Here is an 18679-nt window from a genome sequence, read left to right as displayed (position 1 = left end):
CGCCCGGATCTCGTATAGTCTCTCATTACACACATATCTCTTGGAAATTCAGGGAAATTACTGGTGCTTTTTCCACACATTAACCTACCAGATATGTCATCCAAGGAGCTTACTACTACTACTACTACTACAAAGAGTAAACTGTGAAACCAAGAGAGGCTCTTTGGAAAACTTCTCTCTGGCCAATTTACCCTGGGACCAAGCACTACGGGCAGTCACAGCGTATGGGCAGCCCCAGCGAGGAGAGGGGCACGTTGCGGAAAACTCCCCCATCGCCCAGGCAGAGGGGACACCCCGCTGTTTCATGGCATCCCCGGCATTTGCAAACCAGTTTGTCTGATCACTAAGTTGTATTGTTTCCTCAGATAAGCAGGGCCCCAGTGAACAATTAAAGCTTTCAATAAATAATCTGTAAGCACATTCATTTGATTTACTGTTATTTGATACAGCAGTTAGTTTCAATGGGGCAGTTACTATTGATCACATAAAGTACTACAGACAAACATGAAACACTTGCAGAACTCCATGGATTATTACTCTTTATCTGCCACTCATCTGGCTTACTTGGAATGGTTGCAAAATTTAAAATCAATAACAACAATTAGTGTTCAGTATACTCTCAGGAATGAATCATGTGAAATATGTTTTGTTACAAAAATGAAATGTTGGAGAGCATGCAAACATGAGAGACTCTTGCAAGCAGCAAAACTCTAAAAATCGTTTTTCCTGGTATTATAAAGTGTTGGACACAGGGGGTAAAGAAAAGAAAGAATATGGGTATTGTAAATGCACCTGCAAGCATACACGCAATTATAAAGAGGCACTGGCAAGATTTTCAAAATAAATTGAAGCAATTTAAGAATACAACTTTCAACTAAGTGATGAGACAGAGGCACCATTTTTTTCCGTAGAAAATTCCATGATAAGGCCTGCAATGTCACAATCACTTGACCTCTAAAGGAGTTTGGGTTGCTAATGATGGCAGGGCTTGATCCTGCATAGGGAACTGAAAATATATCAAAGTCTGATTCATCTTCCCACTAGCTTTTACTGAAGAGACTAACAGAGACACAAGAAGCTATCAAAATGTAAGAAATGAAAGCAAAATGAAATTAATAAAGCTGGAAATTGATTGTAAGTGATTTACATAGGAAAACACCTTTTAGCTTCAGATTCATATAAATTAGTCGTGAATCTAATGAAATGCATGGAAAAAACAGTATTTTGAGATCTCTGCTAGAGTAATAATTCTAGATAATTAAAATGCAAAGCAATAAGAGAAATGTTTTATCATTAAACTGTAACCAGAGCTCTGTGTGAAATCATCCATTCAGAAGACTTGTTTTTCATCAATTATTTGTTATTTATCTGATGTAAATATAAGAAGGTCTAATTAAAATGTATGACTCCTTATGCAGCTTCTTGTCATTAAGACCAATGAAAGCATTCTGAAGACCATAATGAAATAATTATGTTTGCCTTTAAGAATCCTCTTCAACAACACATGGCAGTACTACACTAAATTAAAACATCAGGAACTAAATTTCTCTTGCATCTATTTCCATTTTCACTAATTATACCCCCAAGCTTTCCAATAGACCAGGCCCTAAAATTCTTTTGAAGCTGAAACAGCCTAAGGAACAGCAGCCTTCTCATAGTAATGGACTTTGATGAACAAACAAAGGTAATGCAGCCCTGCAAGCATTAATATTTCAAATAGAGTTATCATGTGAAAATATGTGTTTCTTTGAAAAATGGGGTAAAAGACGGCTGGTGAGGAGCCAAATAAGTATGTGTTCCAGGGCAACTGATACTCTGATTTAATCTTATTTAATTGCGTCACTCCTTCCTCACCTCTTTTCGTCAGAGTGTTTTCTTGCTCTGCACAGGAATTAAGGATAGCAGAAGCATAACAAACACGGTATTACTGGGCAGTATCAGTGTAACATGCTGTAATTAAGCTCTGCTTTCACATTTTAGCGAAGGTGAAAAAAGCTACTTGGAGCAGTTGCAGCGTTCACACTGGGCTCCATTTCACAGGCAGGGGAAAAGCTATTTTCTCAAACTGCATCCAGACATACAGTTCTTCCCGACACGTAGCTCGTGCTTCATCCACAAACTGTTGCAATATCTATCCACAACACAGGGAAAGGAAAGGATTTGGATAAGGAAAAAAACAGAGAAGGATGTGAGTCAGCTCAGACTTCTTGCAATCAGCTGACAGCTTCGCTGCAAAACTTAAGAAAGATAATGCCCTGGTCTCAGAGAAGCGAATGCAGCGATACACGCGAAACGCAGAAAGATGAGCAGCTCACATACCTCACCCTCATAGCCTGTGACCGTGTGTGCAGCCAGAAAAGCACAACTGGAATGTGCTCTCGAGATGGAGAAAGGAAGGCTGAGCTTCACCAGGAGATGAGGATTTGAGGAAAGTCTATTCTTCCATTCACCCCCCTCACCAAAGATACTTTGCACAAACATCTGAAAGACATAGGGTTTGTCGTTGCCAAGATTTGTTCTGCGTTTTGTATCTTGGTGTTCGAAGTGTGGGGTGAAAACTGAGCTATCTTTAACAAAGACAGGTCTCCAAGGCTTCCCAGCCAGCCACTAAGGAGGATCTGACACACAACAACCCAGTAATTAATAAAATTTCTTCCAGAAATGAATGAAAGAAGCAAACCCAAACAACAAAGCAATGCAAAGGACTACTCTGAAAGATGGGGTGGAAAAAAAAGTCTCCTCAAGTTGGAGGTGGAGAGACAGAAGTATGAATAACTCTTTAAAAGCAAACAAACAAAACCCCCTAAGGACCTGATCTTAACAATAAAAAAGCTAACACGTGCATGACGTTTTTAGCCAGTCCTTCGACTCGTGCCCCAAGCCAAAAATGCAGATTGATGGATTAGTGCTCTCTGCTAGGAAGGGAAGGTTTGTAGAGAAGATAGCATCTTCGATTAGGTTAACAGGGGGAGCTGTGCAAAAAACAAAGAGACAAGCTGTGGGGCACGCAGGCGTTCCTCCCTGTCCGGGCTGGAGGCCTAGGGAAAGCATCCGTCTTCGATCAAACGCCGCGCTCGGGAACGGAAAGGTTTGGGCAGGTATCACCAGATGGCACTGTTACACAGTTTTCCAAGTCCTCTTCCTTCCTGTGCGAGTGAATGTTCAGTCTTGGCAAGACAGGCAACGTTGGTCTTCCCTGTGGCTCTTCTGGTACAAGGCGAGGACTACATGAGCGGGGCTGGGGAGGAGGAGAGGGCCCAGGGCAGCGGGGCCTGGCAGGACGGGCACCGTGCCTGAGGCGCCAGAGAGGCCTCGTAGGGCTGCGGGTGCCCAAACACCTCTCTCTGACATTGGTTTTTGTGAACAAATGAAATGTCCCAAACAACTCAGCCCCCAATATATCCACTTATCATGCAGGGACCTGCAAATGCTCTTCACATCGGTCACCGGCTGGCAGAGGAGAGATTTTGGGACAAGACTGGAAGAGGACAAGAAAGGCCAATGCTGCCTTGCAGGCAAAGAGAGCTCCCTCTGGGATGGGCCGTGTGCCACCAGCCAGGTGGCTGAGAAATAACAAAATGCCCTGCTCCGGAGGATCACTGGAATGGCCATCTCAGGATTACATGTTTCACCACAAACTGCATTCAGATTAAAAAAAATGACATGATTTAACAGATTTTTTGTTTCATTTCACTGACTTTTTTTTTTTTTCTTCGCCTGAATGAACCATTCCTTCCACTCTTTGTGTATTATGGACACAAATGGCTCTCCAGCACTGAAGCACCCACTGAAGGCAATCTGTGTTGGATCCCACTGCAGCAGTTGTCTCTGGTTGGTGCAACACCAGGCAACTCGGTCAGTCGCTCCACATCGCTGCTGTATGGTTTGAAAGGACGATAATCCTTATTTTTTCTCAAAGACAAAAAGCGATGTTGGCTGTTCCTTGTGCTGAACAATCACAGCAAAACAGCAACAGCTTTTACTAGTATTTCATTGAAGTAGTGGTACATAAATATGTTAAAGGCTTAGTCATACAAGCACTCTTGTGTCTGAAACTCCTATTAAAACCAAGGGTGGAGGGCTGAGTGCATTCAAGTGCTTCAATAGATAAGGCTCTACAAGACAAAGATACACTTAATTTGTCTTTTTATTGTTCAAAGATCCTTGCTAAAAATACAATGTGAGCCTAGAGAAAAGTATTATGGTTCAGTGGAAAGAGATCCTCCAAATCATCAAATGAAACTCAGCGGTGCTAAAGAAAGGTCTTTGTTGTGAGACTTTTCTCTGCTCTTTATCTTAGGGGATGCACTTACAGGGTAAAATGTAAGTCACCGAAAGTGCACGAAACGGAAATCCCTCCAAACTATGGATGGACTTTAACACCATGTCCTTAGCGGTGAAGATCCAGAGCACTTTGAGAATTTATAAATACTCACTCAAGCTTTAACCTATTAAACCCGTACATGTGTCGCCTGCGTGTATATATTTAGCTTACATAGTTTTATAATATTCAGTTTATATATGGTATAAGCAGGGGAAAGAAAAATCACCTTGTCCAAGGGGAACAGAAGGTATATTATATACTCTGTGTCCAGGATTCTTTACACAGACTTGCTGGATTATATTTCCATCTCTCAACAAAAGTATTTGAAGAAGCTGTAAAACTCAAACAGAATGCTAAAAGCAAGTGGGGTCAGTTGCATAAGGGCTGGCATTGGTTTGTTGAGTTTTCTCCTGCCTACTCCCAAATAAAGGGACAAAGAAGTTAACATTGTGGGAATGTGTTCCGAAACCACATGATATCCTTATCAGATTGTCATGTACAACAGAAGTTCTCACACAGGGACCCCATGCTGGTGATCTGCCGTGAGCTGCCCCGTCACATGATGGAGGCTCGCCGCTCCTATTCAGATCGCTGAAATGAACTGAAGGAAGCGAGAGTGACACCCCCCCCCCCCCCCCCCCCCCCAAAATAAGCAAAATGTGCAGCGAGCACAGCCACGTTAACTCACTGCCACTGGGAAAGCAATCCAGAGCCGCTGCAAATGACGAGTGTGAGTACGAAGAAGACAAGCTAGCTATTAAAACCTACACCAGGAGGACAAGTTTGAAATTGTCTGAGAAAAAGTCCGCTCACATGCAAGGAAGCAAACAGAGCAGAGAAATAACAGATCAGACAAAACACATGGAAAAAAAATAGGCTTGTGGTTTATATCTTGAATTCTGCAAACTCAAATTATAAAAACTTGTAAATTCATAGAAAAAGAGTGATATGCAGTTAAAAATAAGTCCTGCTTTGTCATGCAAGTGTCTCCATTTCCACTCAGTGCTGTGAACTGTCATCTAATTGCTTTTCCGTGTAGTTAAGGTGAAATGGGAAAATCCTTTAAAATTTTTAATATTAAATGAAAGTTCTAAACAATATCTGGCCTTTTCAATATGTGGCTTGTTTTTAAAAGTGCTGAGGGAGCTCTCAGATGCTCAGCATTTTTGGAAACGAAGCCATGAAATGTAGATTTAGGATGCTAACTTCAGGCTACTGTTTCTGACATTCTTAACTTTTGAAACACATTTGCTCATGCAACGTCGGATTAATAAAATCCCAAACATGAGATTACTTTTAAAAAAGCACTTTAAAATCCAGATTTTTTTTTTTGCTGGAAGTTGTTTACCCATTACAATTGAAAGGAACAGCTAAGATTACGGTGACTGAAAGGCTACACAGAAGAGCCATTCCCACATTGTATCAGTTTGTTTATTTTGTACCTAGAATATGGTTCTCATAAAAAGGCAGCAGCAGACGAAAGACATTACTCGCGGTTTGCCTGCTACAAAATCCAGCTCTGCTGCCCTCCTGCCTACCCTTTTTCTTGCAGTACGGAGGAGATGATTATTCTGTTATTTTAGACTAGTTTGGAGCATTTCATGCCTTCTATTTTCGTGGTTCCATTTGGTTTGAAAGGGCTTGGGTTTCAGCACGAAGTGGCATGGGTCACACTGCATGGGGACAGACTTCATGCACATGAGCAAAGGTCAAAATCAATCATAGCTTTGTATTTCCAGCCCTATTACTTTTGGCAGTTTCCCCTGCCAGAAGGGGCTAAAATATTTGCTTCCCAAAAGGAGTAAACATCAATAGGGGGCAGGAGGATAATCAGCTTCTCAACCACGCAGCGGTGAGAAATGAGGGAACGGGATCCCTTCCTCGCGACAGCCATTTAGCTATCTAAACATTGCAAGTAACATTTCCAGCGAAAAGTTTAAGGATTTCACAGCGCAGCAACTTGAAAAGGACAATAGGCCTATTTAGGCAATTATATTATGCAGGCTTTGTTATTAGGCAGCCCTGCTCAGTCCCAGAAAGTCTGGATAATCAAAAGTGTCCAAGTACAGGAAGGGGAAAAGTACAACCCCACCCTCCTTCGCAGCCGCTGCCAGGATCTGTGGATCCTGAAGGGTAAAGTCTATTTACTGAAGTTCCTTGGCCATTTCAGACATCAACTGATATCCTTCCTCGCGAGGCTGGAAATGGCCCGGCCCCGGGCAGCCACGGGCAGGGGGCGAGGGACGGTCCCCCCGCTTGCACTCAGGCCAGCACCAACCCATTACAGCCAGACAGACCTGCGAAGGTTTTTGAGGTGCAGCAGCAGCAGCAGCCCTTGCCAGCACCACGTCCCCCTTCACAAGCCCCGGGGCTGGCTGCGTGACCCCCAGGCCGAGCCCCCCGGCGCGGGGCTGTGGTGCGGGGGTGATACGGGCACGCCATGAGCACGGCCCTGGGAAGCGCGCTCAGCTCTAAGTGGGGATTTAGCTGGACGCGAGGATGAGTAACTTGGCCGTCTGAAACATTATCTCTTCCCTTTCAACTCCTTAACTTCAGCGTAACCCTCTCCGAGGCAGCGCTGCACCAGGCTAGCTTTGTTCTGACAAGTTACACCTTCACTGCACAGACGCATTAGGCAGGCGGGGAGTCACCCAAAGATACATTGCTTTTCCTCCGAGCTTATCCCACCCTGACTTCACCAGCGAATGCCTCTCATCATTTTTGTCTGCGGGAGTTTTTGACAGTGGTGCACGTCCATTAAGAGTTTTCCTGCGCCAGCAGCTGAATCGGGCGTCCTAGACTGGAGGCTACGTGGGGAATCAGTCGCTCTCGTTTCAATTAATTTGGAAGAAAAATACCCCCCTGCAAGGTCTTGACTGAGAAAATCTGGGTATTGAAGAAGATCAGAAACAAATATTTCTCATCGCATACTTCAGGGCATTAAGCCACGAGTACAAAAATTTAAATAGAGACTACGTTCCTAAGCAAATCAGTCCTGGCGATTTAGCTGTAAAGTTTATAAATGAACTTTAAAGTAAATAACCTGGTTCAAACAGATCTTGCCTTCTGGGCACTAGCAAACACACCTGCAGCAATGTGATACTTGGGAATGCAGATTACAAGTCCTTCACTTCAAAATGTTTGTTTTTAAATTCAGAAAGATGAAAGAAAATAAAGTACCGAGCTTTTTTTTTTTTTTTTTTTTTTTTTTTTTCTGTTGAGCACAGATGTTTCTAGTATTTCCAGTGCTCCCAGGGAACAAGAACCTGACCCAAACACCGTAACAGTCTGGAATTCAGAAGTAAAACGTATGCCTTCTGGATTTTTATCTTCACGAACTTTCTGAAAGTTAATACCTTCTAGATCCCCTCCAGCCGAGCACTTCCCACCGAACCCAAGCAACAACTGCACGCTACAGGAGTGCCCACATCACGCCACGCTCTGTTGCCACATCCATAACTTCTGCCATCATCAAATTTCTTATCTTCTAAATGTAACAAAACACAGTGGGTAGTAGGCTTTTATGTTACATTATTAGCTAAAACACTACACCCTACCAAGCAAACTTACTCTGGTTTTGCGCCTTCTCATTTTTTACCTGTTTAATTAATGAAGACCGACGAAGACTTTTATTAACCGACTTTTTTTCCAAGGCCAAAGGAAAATGGCCATTCCTTGCAGCTCATTCCCTCTTAGGGCTTGTCCCGTTCCCACTTCCGCACTACTTAGTTAGCTCGCGTTTCACCAAAAGTTACTCGTTTTCTCTTGGTAATCGTCGTTGCTACACTACGAGGGTACAGAAAATTCCAGCTGACTTAAAAGTATAAATTAATCATTCTTGAGATCTTAACTGTAGTCATTTTTGTCCTCTTAAGAACTATTCTCCTCTAATTTGATTATATCGACCTGATTTTTATCTTACAAGGAAAGGAGCGAGAATTACTCGTGATTAAAAGCACAGTTGGTTCTAGTCTCAATTTTTAGTCCACGCTTTTCTTTGTAAATAAATAACTTCTTTTCAAACCTGTAACAATGTAACTAATACCAGATAAAAATATAAACATGTATGAACACAATAATATATATATTTTGTATGTGTTTGTAAAACATCTTGCAATACACAGTGGCTAACGTTTGGGTTGCAGACCCATAGCAGGTTTTTCCTCCCCACAGGGGGAGGAAAAAAAAAAATACCACACAAGTTAAGGTCATGTTTGGGTTGCATCTTACCCTCTGTTTTACTTTGCAGACCCTGGTGGACTAGAAAATTCGTGATGTGGCAGGATTGCGTTGGCTTAGTGAACTGTAACAGGATTAACATACTGAGGATGTGCTGAAGTTGGAGACCTACAGCACTCTGCCCTAACCTCTGCGATGGCCAATTCTGCCAGCATTTCAGCTGAAACCTTGATGCTGCCTGGGACTGTTGCTGGGCTGTTCTGAGTCTGCACTATTCAGGTATTATTCCCTTAACAACCATTTACCTTTTACTCTACAATCACATCTCTATCAAAGCAATATTTCTCAGGCCTAGAGCAATGGCTGCAGGTGTACTGCTTTTATGGCAGAGTCAAAAATAAAACAATAAACTAGATTAAAAAAAAATCTATTACACATCTAATAATTTCAAAATTTGGCTATGATTACATTTCATTTAATCACGGAGTTCTTCATAAAAAGGGAGAAACACTTGAGTTTAAATTAAACATTGTTATCTTTGTATTTGTAAACACTGGAGCAACCTTTAAACCATCAATAGCTTTCTGTACCACGAAAATTCTGTTTTTTGACATATTTGCAGGCGATACAACATAAAATCTTACATTTTTTCAGAATTTGAGTATTTTATAATCTGTGTACATACATTTATCCACACTCATAAAGTGCTTACACTTTCTCCAAAATTAAAAACATAACTTGCTCTACATATCAGACAAAATTCTTCATTTAGACTTTAACTAAATTGCTTTTCCATATTTATATACCACTAAATTTCACAGCTTAAATTACAGCCACCGTATTATAATTCAGGTTTTGGCCTGATTTTAAATTCCCATGCAGTGAAGACTAATCCCATTGCTTACAAAGTTATGGGACCAGATTCCTGAACGCATTTTCCTTGTATTTTTTTTATTTACTTTTGTTAATATGAGTTTCTTTGACTAGCTAAACTTTGCTGTTATCAACACTTGTCTCTTATCACAGGCCCTAAACAAATGACATATTTACCACTCATTCCATTCTGATAAGGGTAATCCTGTGTTTAACTTGTCCAAGAACAAACACCATATATTTTGTTTTTAAGAATCATGCTTCTAGTTATTAACAAAATAGAAGTGAATGAACAGAACATTTTTAAACCAGAAGTTATTTAAAGACTATTTTGCAAATGACAGCTTTTTATCATAGCTTATTCCTCCTACTTCAGGAAAGTTTATTTAATTCTAAGTTTCCATGATATCCCCGCCAAAGTTATACGAAAGTTTAAACCATAGGAGGAAAGCACATTTTTAGTGAAACATCTGTTTGTTCCCCCTCCCACTGAAGCTCTCCCATAGCTAGTAACATTATTTGGAAGAAAGAGCTTTGTTTCCTATCTCGTTTGAAGCATTTTGAGAACGGCGTGGAGAAAATAAACATCCCATGCTGAACCTCACAATCTAATTTTAATTGTAAAGACATCAAAATATTTGCAGCATTGTAGGCTGGTAGTCATTGATTTTTACGACTCTGTTTTCCTTGCTCAGCCCACACAAATGTCATAGGCTGACTGAAAACTTCTGAGAAGAGAGAAAAACACACTACTTCACCAACCATTTTTTAAATTTATTTTTCACTCCCACTCACTTTCTCGAGATAAACTACATCGAAGGGAGAACTATTCTAATTACTAAGCAACTTTTTAACACAGTGCATAACAAAAATTTCAAACAATTATACAGTTAATGGTGTACTGAAGTGCCCGAGAGCATACTAAAAACATTTTGATAGATAGCCAAGTCATTTATCTAAATCACCGTCAGAGCAGTGAAGCATCCTGCAAGCTTTTATGCAGAGTAAAAGGTGATGCTTTCTGGCACTTCTTGTCGTTTCTCAAAGTTGGAATTGTGGTGTTAAAATTCTGCCATTGTTTGCCACCTATGCATTTCAGCACAAAATCAAGACCCCTAACATAATAATACGTTTTCAGAAGTGTCCTACCACTAACTCTTCTTCCTCGGTTACTAGTGTAACCCTGCCTGAATCTCAAGGTATAGAAATAATTGATGGTTAAACTCAAAGGGTGTTCACAGTAAGTAGTTTTCTAGCAAAACAGCAACTACTTAGAGCAACAAAGTGAAGAAGAAAGGTGGCAGGAAGGTCAGTACAAAGAAATATTGCCTTTTCTTAGGAAACTTAAAACTCCTGTTTGATTTTTGGACTGGCACCTACCCACTGCAATTCAATGTCTTTGTAAGAACTGCACAGAGCAGCATTTTAATTGCTTGGCTGCTCTGCTAAAATGCACTTCAAGACAACAAGCATCCAGATTATCAAACATGGTGCAAAATTAGATTACGGAGGCAAAGGAAAAAAAAAAAAAAAGACGACTACAGAGATGTTACGTAAATTCGTCCTTCACTGGTTGGAGTTTTACAAGTGCTGTATTATATTATAATTTTGTGTGTTCCTGCTTGGCTTCACAACTAGTTCTAAGGATCAATATGCGACATATGAAGGGATAAACAGAAAGCTCGGTGCTTCTTTCCTTTTTCCTTCCTTGCCAGAGGAGAAAAAACGCTTGCAAACCACATTCTGCACAAAAGTCCCCCCACCCCTCCTCACCCCTGCAGTTAATTACAAGTATTTTTTTTTTTAAATACATGCAAATAATCATAATTGCTTTAAAGTGGAAAAATAACAGTTGGGACCTACATTGAGCACTGTGCCGGTGTTGCCACTCTGTTTGTGCCAATCCACTGAAGCATGCTTTGAGAGCCTTCTCCTGGAGCATGCAGGAAGACGGACTCGCAGTGTAGAAATCCAGCATCTGAGCAGGGCTCACTGCTAGAACATCCATACAGTCAAACATGATTCCCCCTGCACAGAATGCCTGCAAAAGTGCTTTCCTCTAGGTGTGGAGGAAAATGGCACATAAAAGTACACCCAACTCCATCAAACTCTGCCCCTTTTTTGGCACGTAGGCTGTTGGTCTTTTTCCCAGACCAGAATCATGAATTATGACAGACAACACAGCTAAAAGCCTGTAATTGATCCAAATGATCATTTACCATTTTCCAGGCTGCCCAGCCAATCCAGCAAGATGGGGGGAAGCGAGCCGCATTCCAAGTTTTAGCTCCGATCAATCTCCCCCAAAATTTCTTTAGAACCAGTCCCGCTCCTCAGGCGCTCGCTGGCTGCGTGCCGCTCCTCGTGCCGCGCGGACGGCCCGAGTCCCGGGGACGAAACCGCTCCGGTAGGACCTCTGGATCCCCCTCAGCCATGAATAGATCCTTCTGCCTCTGAACAGCTCACTTCCTACTACTTGTGTCACACAGAATGAAAGATTGAATTGCCTAATATATGCGAGTGAACTTTCTGTGAACCCTTCCCAGGCTGCTAACCTTCAAATGACCCAGGCGTCTGACATCACCAGCTCCCAGGATTCTCACACGGCTTAAAAACTCCCGGCAGCCCGGCAGCCAGCAGGCAGCGGGCGGCCGGGGCGAGCTGCGGCCCTCCCCGGGTCGCCCCGCTCCGCCGGGGTACGGCGGCGAGCGGGGAGGCGAGCGCGCGCGGATGAAAAATAAAATTTAAATAATTTGAAAAAAAAAAAGAATAAAATTAAAATCAGGAGGGAAGCACGCCGGGAATAGAAAACGGGCCCCGCGCCGGCCGGGAAGCTGTTTTGCGCAGCGCTGTTTTAGGTGGTTGCAGGGAACGGAGGGTTTGCAGATTTCAGCTCCGTTTGCTAAAACTTCTGGGCCCCCCTCCCCGCTTCCCTTCTCCCCCCGCCACATTCCTCTACTCCCCGGGGGAGGCCGCGAGCAAGGCGCGGGCGGCCGCAGCCGCACCGCAGTCACGGACACGGGCTTCGCCCCGGCTGCTGGGGCCGCGGGAGCAGCCTCACCCCGCAGGGCACCGCCACCCACAGCAGTGGTGGCTGGCACCAGCCCTGCTCCTGGCAGCCACCGTGCGGGCCCATCCCTGCTGTGCGGCCGGGTCCCCATCTCTCCTCACCACCCCTGTTCTCACTCGGATGGGTTATTACGGCTGTGGAGGAGCCAGGCAACGCTGCCCGGCGCTCCCAGGTTTCCCTGCTGAGCCGGGTCCCTGCCCCGTGCCCACGGAGGCCCGAGGGCACCAAGACCGGAGCCTGGCCTAGGGCAGGAGGCAGCCCCGCAACCCCCTCCTCACCCTGCCCCGGCTGCTGCTCCCAGGGCCGGTCCCGCCTGTCTCTGATTAGCAAAAAGGGGCAGGGCTGGCTCCAGGGGCTGTATCAGCTTTCGTGGGGCTAATGAGCCCCAGCTCCCCGTGGGGTGAGAGGGGAGAAAGGCAACGGGCAGCTTTGTGGGGGCTGGACACAATCAGAGCTCATCCCGTGCCCCAAAAGCGTGGCTGCCCCCAGGCAGGGGACCCGGCTGCCCCTTGCACCCAGGAGGCCACCACCACCTCCTCCCTCACCGCCATTTTGAAAGCATTTTGGGCTGCTCCCACCTCCTCCTCAAGGCTGGCAGCCCACCCCAAAGCCCACCCAGCAGCGCTGCTGGCAGCCCTCCCGTGTGGCCCCATGAGGGAATGGGATGCGAGGCCTTGCTGGGTGGCTGGCCAGAGCGCCCAGCGCCCCTGGTGCCAGGGGAGCCAACGTGGTGTGCTCGCCTCGCTGCTGGCCTACGCTTTGTGTCTGGCCTACCCTTTGTGTCAAGCCTGAGCAAAGCTCTGGCTTTTATTTCTGTAAATAGCAACCTCCTGCAAAGTCTTGCTTGCAGAGAGACTCCACCGAGTCCTTATCGCTACATGCACTTTAAAAATGAAAAATAACATTGATGAGCCTGGAAACACTCCCTCTGCCCCACTGGAAAGAACATGAGCTAAATGACCACATGCATGCTTTTACTTTAAGCAAACGAGCCAAGCCTCTGGCAGAGCAAGCACTCACAGCTCTGACAAGCCCAGAGTGAGGTTTCCAGAGGCACAAAGGAGCCCGGCCTCCAGGAGAGGCGAGCGCTTCCCTCCTTTCTCTGCCTTGCAGCCGTCCCTCCCTTTTCCCCTCCAGTCACTTGTGTGGCTTCTCAGCATTTCTGAAAATCGAAAACTAGCTCGGGTTAGGAAACTGAAAAATGAAACACTCCATTACTGCACCTTTTCTAAAACCCCAAGATCAGAGTCTGGCTGAGCAGGGGACACTGAGCAAGGAAAAGGCACACAATCGAGGACTGTAAAGAAATACTGGAGAGAGATTCACTCTTGGACCTGTGCAACCAGTTTAATGGATGTGATGTCCTCTCTCTACAAAAAGTCCTTTGATGATCTGAGAGCACTTCGACAATGCCTGTAAATTGCGTTAACAAAACTTTTCACAAAGGTTCAAGAATATTAAAAAGAAAAAAGAAAACCCATGCACACTTGCTCCCTTGAAACTGATACATCCATACTGCAGACAAGGAGCCAGCAAAAAGACCTGCTGTAATCTGAAAGCAAATCTGCCTGAAGAGATAAAAACAAAAGCTTTTCTTAACGCTTTTTTCCCCCCTCAGACACGAGCACTCTAGCTGTCCCTGCAGCAGGCAGTGTCTTTTTCCATATTCCCTCTACGTAGAAGACGGACAAAGCTGAAGTTTAACACTTTTTAAGGACTTTCTAAGTTCGTCAGGGTGTCCTCCCCCATGCTGGAAGTCCTCAAGCTAATGAAGTCCCTGACACTCTGTAATCTGAAAATTATGCGCAGCACATGTTTATCCAAAAAGTCACCCTTTAGGGAAGGCTTGTTTAAACATTTTCAGCCCAGCAAGCAGAATTCTCCACAGCATAAAGGAAAGTGGAAAAGTGGTTAATTTTTTTGTTAAAATCTCGGCTGCCTATGTTGCTGCAATTTGGTTTGTTTTGAGTAACAAAGCTAAATTAGAAAGCAGCGTTTTCTAACCAGATGATACAGCATGCACGAGAAGTTCGGAATATGCAATGCGTCATCATAAAAATAATTGGAAGGGATCATACAAAACACAGTATGTTTTGTCAGTCTCTGACTTAGGGAGAAAATAGCGTTTTGTGCAGACCAGGGCTCTTGGAACAGCCTAAGCTTATGCCAAGAAAAACATATTGCCCATGTGAGTTAAAATAAATAAAATCATACAAACAGAAATGCAGTTCTGTTTATTCCATTACCAGTCCTATAAAACCATATTTAAAAATAAAAGCTGCCCGTTGTGCCTCAAAACGGAGACTGGCAACTTCTGAAAGTAAATGTCAGGAAGTCATGCTTAACTGCGTACGAATTGAAAAAGATTGCTTTTTCACACTGTATCTAAATGAGCCAGGTAGCTCATCATGTTTTATTACGAATAATAGTTGTGCTAATGCTTATACTTATTACTAAAACCACATGTAATTAACGAATTCTTCAAATAGTCTAATGGTTTGCTCACATACTATTTCTACAATACAGTCATTTATGTATCTCATAATTCACTTTGAAATAGCATGATACTTGTTTTTCTTGAACAGAGTATCAGGAAAAGCTACACTCATAAAACAGTGGATATTTTCTAATTTAGATCAGGACTAACCATAACTATTGTGATAACTAATAGCCCCCTAATTCAAATGTAATGAAACTTTAAGTCATGCCACATATTTTAAATGTCTACCCAGCTCATATAGAGGTGCAAGTAGGAAACAACCCTCCAATATCTTCCCCTTTATCCATGCAAAGAAATTTTGATTTTACATCACCACTTTGATCTGTTTTCTCTCAGACTGCAATGGCAGAAACTTTACAATAAACATATTCTTAGCCACAAGTGAAATAAAAAAGCAAAAGTTCAAGTCAGAAATCTATTTCCTTTGGTGTTACTGTATATTTGTCAGTGTGACATAGCACATTTGAAACCCATAATCATAAAACAAAAATTTACAGCCGAGGTTTAGGGTCTACATCTGTTTCTCTGGTTTTTGTACTGCAATTACCCACTGGACAATTCTGAGAGAAGCACTATGAATCATGTACTGCACACGTTTGTGCTGGTCACTTTTTCGTTAGTACAGGAGTGTGAGGAGTCAGTAATGTGCTTCACCAAGAGAGAGCGTTAACTAGAATTAGGATTAGTGCACTAGGCTCTCTAAATAAAAATGACTTTACTGCAAGCAACGCCGTACTCCTGGAATATTACAGGCATATTTATAGCATGGAAAAATTAAGAAGTACATGCAAAAATTCTCTAAAACGAAATACCTCAGGGGAGGCATACTTTTTTTTTGCATGCATGCATTTTACTATTAATCAAACGTAGCACTCTCTTGAAACAGTTTTGACAGCAGAGTAAATGGTTACTAGTGAATGATGTGTGTGTTTAAGCAGTGAAAGCAGAGACAAAGTGATGTTTTCTTCTACTCCCTAGGCAAGAGCTGACACTAAGCTTGCTGCCTCAGCTTTGATACTCACAGATTCCTTTGTGTCAGTTGCTGGGAGAATCACTGGCAGTTCACTAACCCTGCCTCACACACAGGGGCTTTGATTTTTACCTCTTCATTGAGAATAGATGTTAATATGAAACAGTGCTTGTCTGCCTTGGCGCTTTTTTTTTTTCCCCTCCAACTGGTGATACGGGGTTTCAAATCCAAGAATCTGAATCACCCTAACACTACATGTATTTTTTTAGTGTCGTAGGATGTTTTCCTCATGTCTCAAGCACAAGAATGATGTTAAAAAATTGTGGGGAAGAAAATCACTGGGACACAGTGATGGCTGCATATTTAAAACTCTAAGGTAGTTCTGATGAAATGGAGATCAATCCTGAGCAAGAACGGCCCCCAAGAAAATAAAAACAGTAAAATTACTGGCACAAAATGACACAAATGGCATGGATGACCATGAAGTACAGTGAAATTAAGTCAAGGGTTTTCTTGTGACTGATGTATGCTACTATACGCAACTCACAATGACTGAAACAGGAATTTGCACGTAACAGGAAGAATTACTTCAGGCCTGAAATGTAACAGCAACTGGCGAAAAAGTATTCAGCACAGAACAATATTTGATTTTAGATGGGAAAAGCAGAGTTAGTCAGCTCCAGATCCAGAACCTGGGCATGCAACAAGCCTGCAAGTCACCTAACCGATAAAGGCTTTTTGTCTGTTGTAATCGGTGGGTATGTGTTTGTAAAGATGCCTTTATAGCTGATGGCTTAACTTAAAGGCAATGAAAAGAATCCATCTCCACAATCTGAAGCATGCTACCATGTTTCTTAGAATCCACTCTGCGTTTTACATTCCCTTGGCCCTAAGCCAGGGAAAGAGAACTGCCCTAGCTGATAAAACTGGAAGGGTATCTGGTTCAGCAGCCCATTTCTAAGACTGACTGCTACTAGATCTTCCTAAGGAGAACGCAGGAATCCCCAGTGACTGGCAAAGTGAAACTCACCCACAGGTTCCCAAATAGCCTCCCCTCTAACAGTGAGTCACTTCAGCATTAGAGCATGAGATTTAATATCCTTTCCAAATTTGGTTTTTGGAGTAATCCTGACATTGTAGATATTCATGTATACCCAATGTCTCTTTTGGATCGTGATAAATTTGTAGCTCCACGTCACAAAAGGAGATAGAAAGTTATTCAGCCTGAGAGAAAGAAGGATGAATACTTTAAAAAACAAAACAACATACAAAAAACACAACCCCATAAAACTTATCTATGTTGTGGGTAGAGGAAAACATAGTCAAAGCTGCACCTCTGAGGCCCAAAAGGCTGACTGCTGCCCATTCCAGAAAGGCTGGCAAACAAGCAATGACATCATCAGCCTAAAGCCTGAATGACATGTATGTTTGAAGGATTAAAAAAAAAAAAGAAAAAAAAAAGTATTATTACATTTAAAATTGGCTGCATGCTGAATAGCCTTCGCTTGCTGTTTGGGAGATCCTGCAAACGCTATGCTAAATGGCTGCCAGTAAAAGAAGGGAAAAAAAAAAAAGTTCTGTTTCATTTTGCTTTCTTTTTAAATGACCAGAAACTGTTGTTTCAAGGCTTAGCCAAGAAAGAGATTTTTACTGCTAGCTTATAAATCCCTCAGAACAGAGAGTTATAATGGAAATGCTGAGGTAACTACGGTGCCATGCATGGCACTGACACATTGCATTATATAATCCGGGGAGAATGAGGGCTGGGAGATCTATAAACTGTAAGTAGAAGCAAGAGGTAAGAAAGAGCAGAAGAGCAAGTAGAAATATTGAATGTTAAACTGCAGAGAATACTTCTTCTAACAATAAAGTTTCCTGTATGCTGCATATGTTCGTAGCTGGCTGAAGGCAAAAGAGCACAGAGCTCTTTTAAAAATAATAACAGAGATTCCAAAAGGCTATTTAACTGCTTTGTTTCTGCCCTTTTCAAGAGGAAAAAAAATCAAAAGTTACCTAACAGAAGGGTAATATCTCCCGTTGTTCTGATATCCTGAAAGGCACCTCACAGTGTGCACATAAATGAAGTTAGAAAACACCGAATAAACGGAGCTCCAAACACAGACATCTTACAACCCCAGCTGGGACCAGGAGCAGAACAGTAACTGGGACAACAGCATTTCTAGAATTTCACTGATGGCATCTTAAACTCTTAGGGAAAAATTAGCCCTAGTGACTTTCTTCCAAGAAAAGGCCAAAATTACTGAGAAAAAAATAGAACTACAGTTCAGTGCAGGCCTATATCCTGACAAAGACTAAAGCCTTATGTAAGCCCTATTAGGAAAATCTAAGGCAGACTCAAGCAGCATTTAGGGCTCATGCACTGCTGCAGACAACCTATACAGGATGATCCCAGAAGCCCACAAATAGCAGCAATGCACCTGCACAGAGCTCTGGTCACAAAAAACCTGACGGAGAATCAATGGATTGGATTGTGCCACTAGTGTAAACCAGAACAGACCGGCAGCTTGGCAGCCTGGTGCACGTATTCGTGACAATTCCACTCCTGCTTAGCTAGTTGGCCCATCAAGCCTACATCAAACACTGAAAGAACAATCCAACGTCCTACCTGTGGGTATCTCAAGCAGCAAAATGAAGGAGTGAAGGAAAACGTGCTGGCATATCTACCTAGATAGCAGAGGTAAGGACAGTGATGGAAATGTGGTGGTACAGCCTGAAAGCCCCTGGTAATTATGGTCATTATGTGAC

The 18679-nt window shown here is 42.9% G+C and overlaps 1 protein-coding gene across 4 annotated transcripts in view; it reads right to left on the bottom strand.

Moving 5' to 3' along the window:
• The window catches only part of RARB (retinoic acid receptor beta), a 331789-nt gene that overhangs the window by 80570 nt on the left and 232540 nt on the right, over positions 1 to 18679 (bottom strand). Inside the window, exon 1 of one of the 4 annotated variants that reach the window (XM_013172007.3) lies at positions 11240 to 11955. The exons of 2 other annotated variants lie outside the window; for them this stretch is intronic. In XM_013172007.3, coding sequence (XP_013027461.1) covers positions 11240 to 11396 — 157 coding nt within the window. In that variant the 5' untranslated portion in view covers positions 11397 to 11955. Of the gene's footprint in view, positions 1 to 11239; positions 11956 to 18679 lie in introns of those variants that run through there. One more of the 4 variants, XM_013172008.3, reaches the window with a different exon arrangement.

This window comes from Anser cygnoides, chromosome 2 (genome assembly GCF_040182565.1).
Source record: "Anser cygnoides isolate HZ-2024a breed goose chromosome 2, Taihu_goose_T2T_genome, whole genome shotgun sequence".
NCBI classification, from domain to species: Eukaryota; Metazoa; Chordata; class Aves; order Anseriformes; family Anatidae; genus Anser; species Anser cygnoides.
Note: the sequence above shows the minus strand (reverse complement) of the source record. Positions and strands in the feature narration are given on the sequence as shown.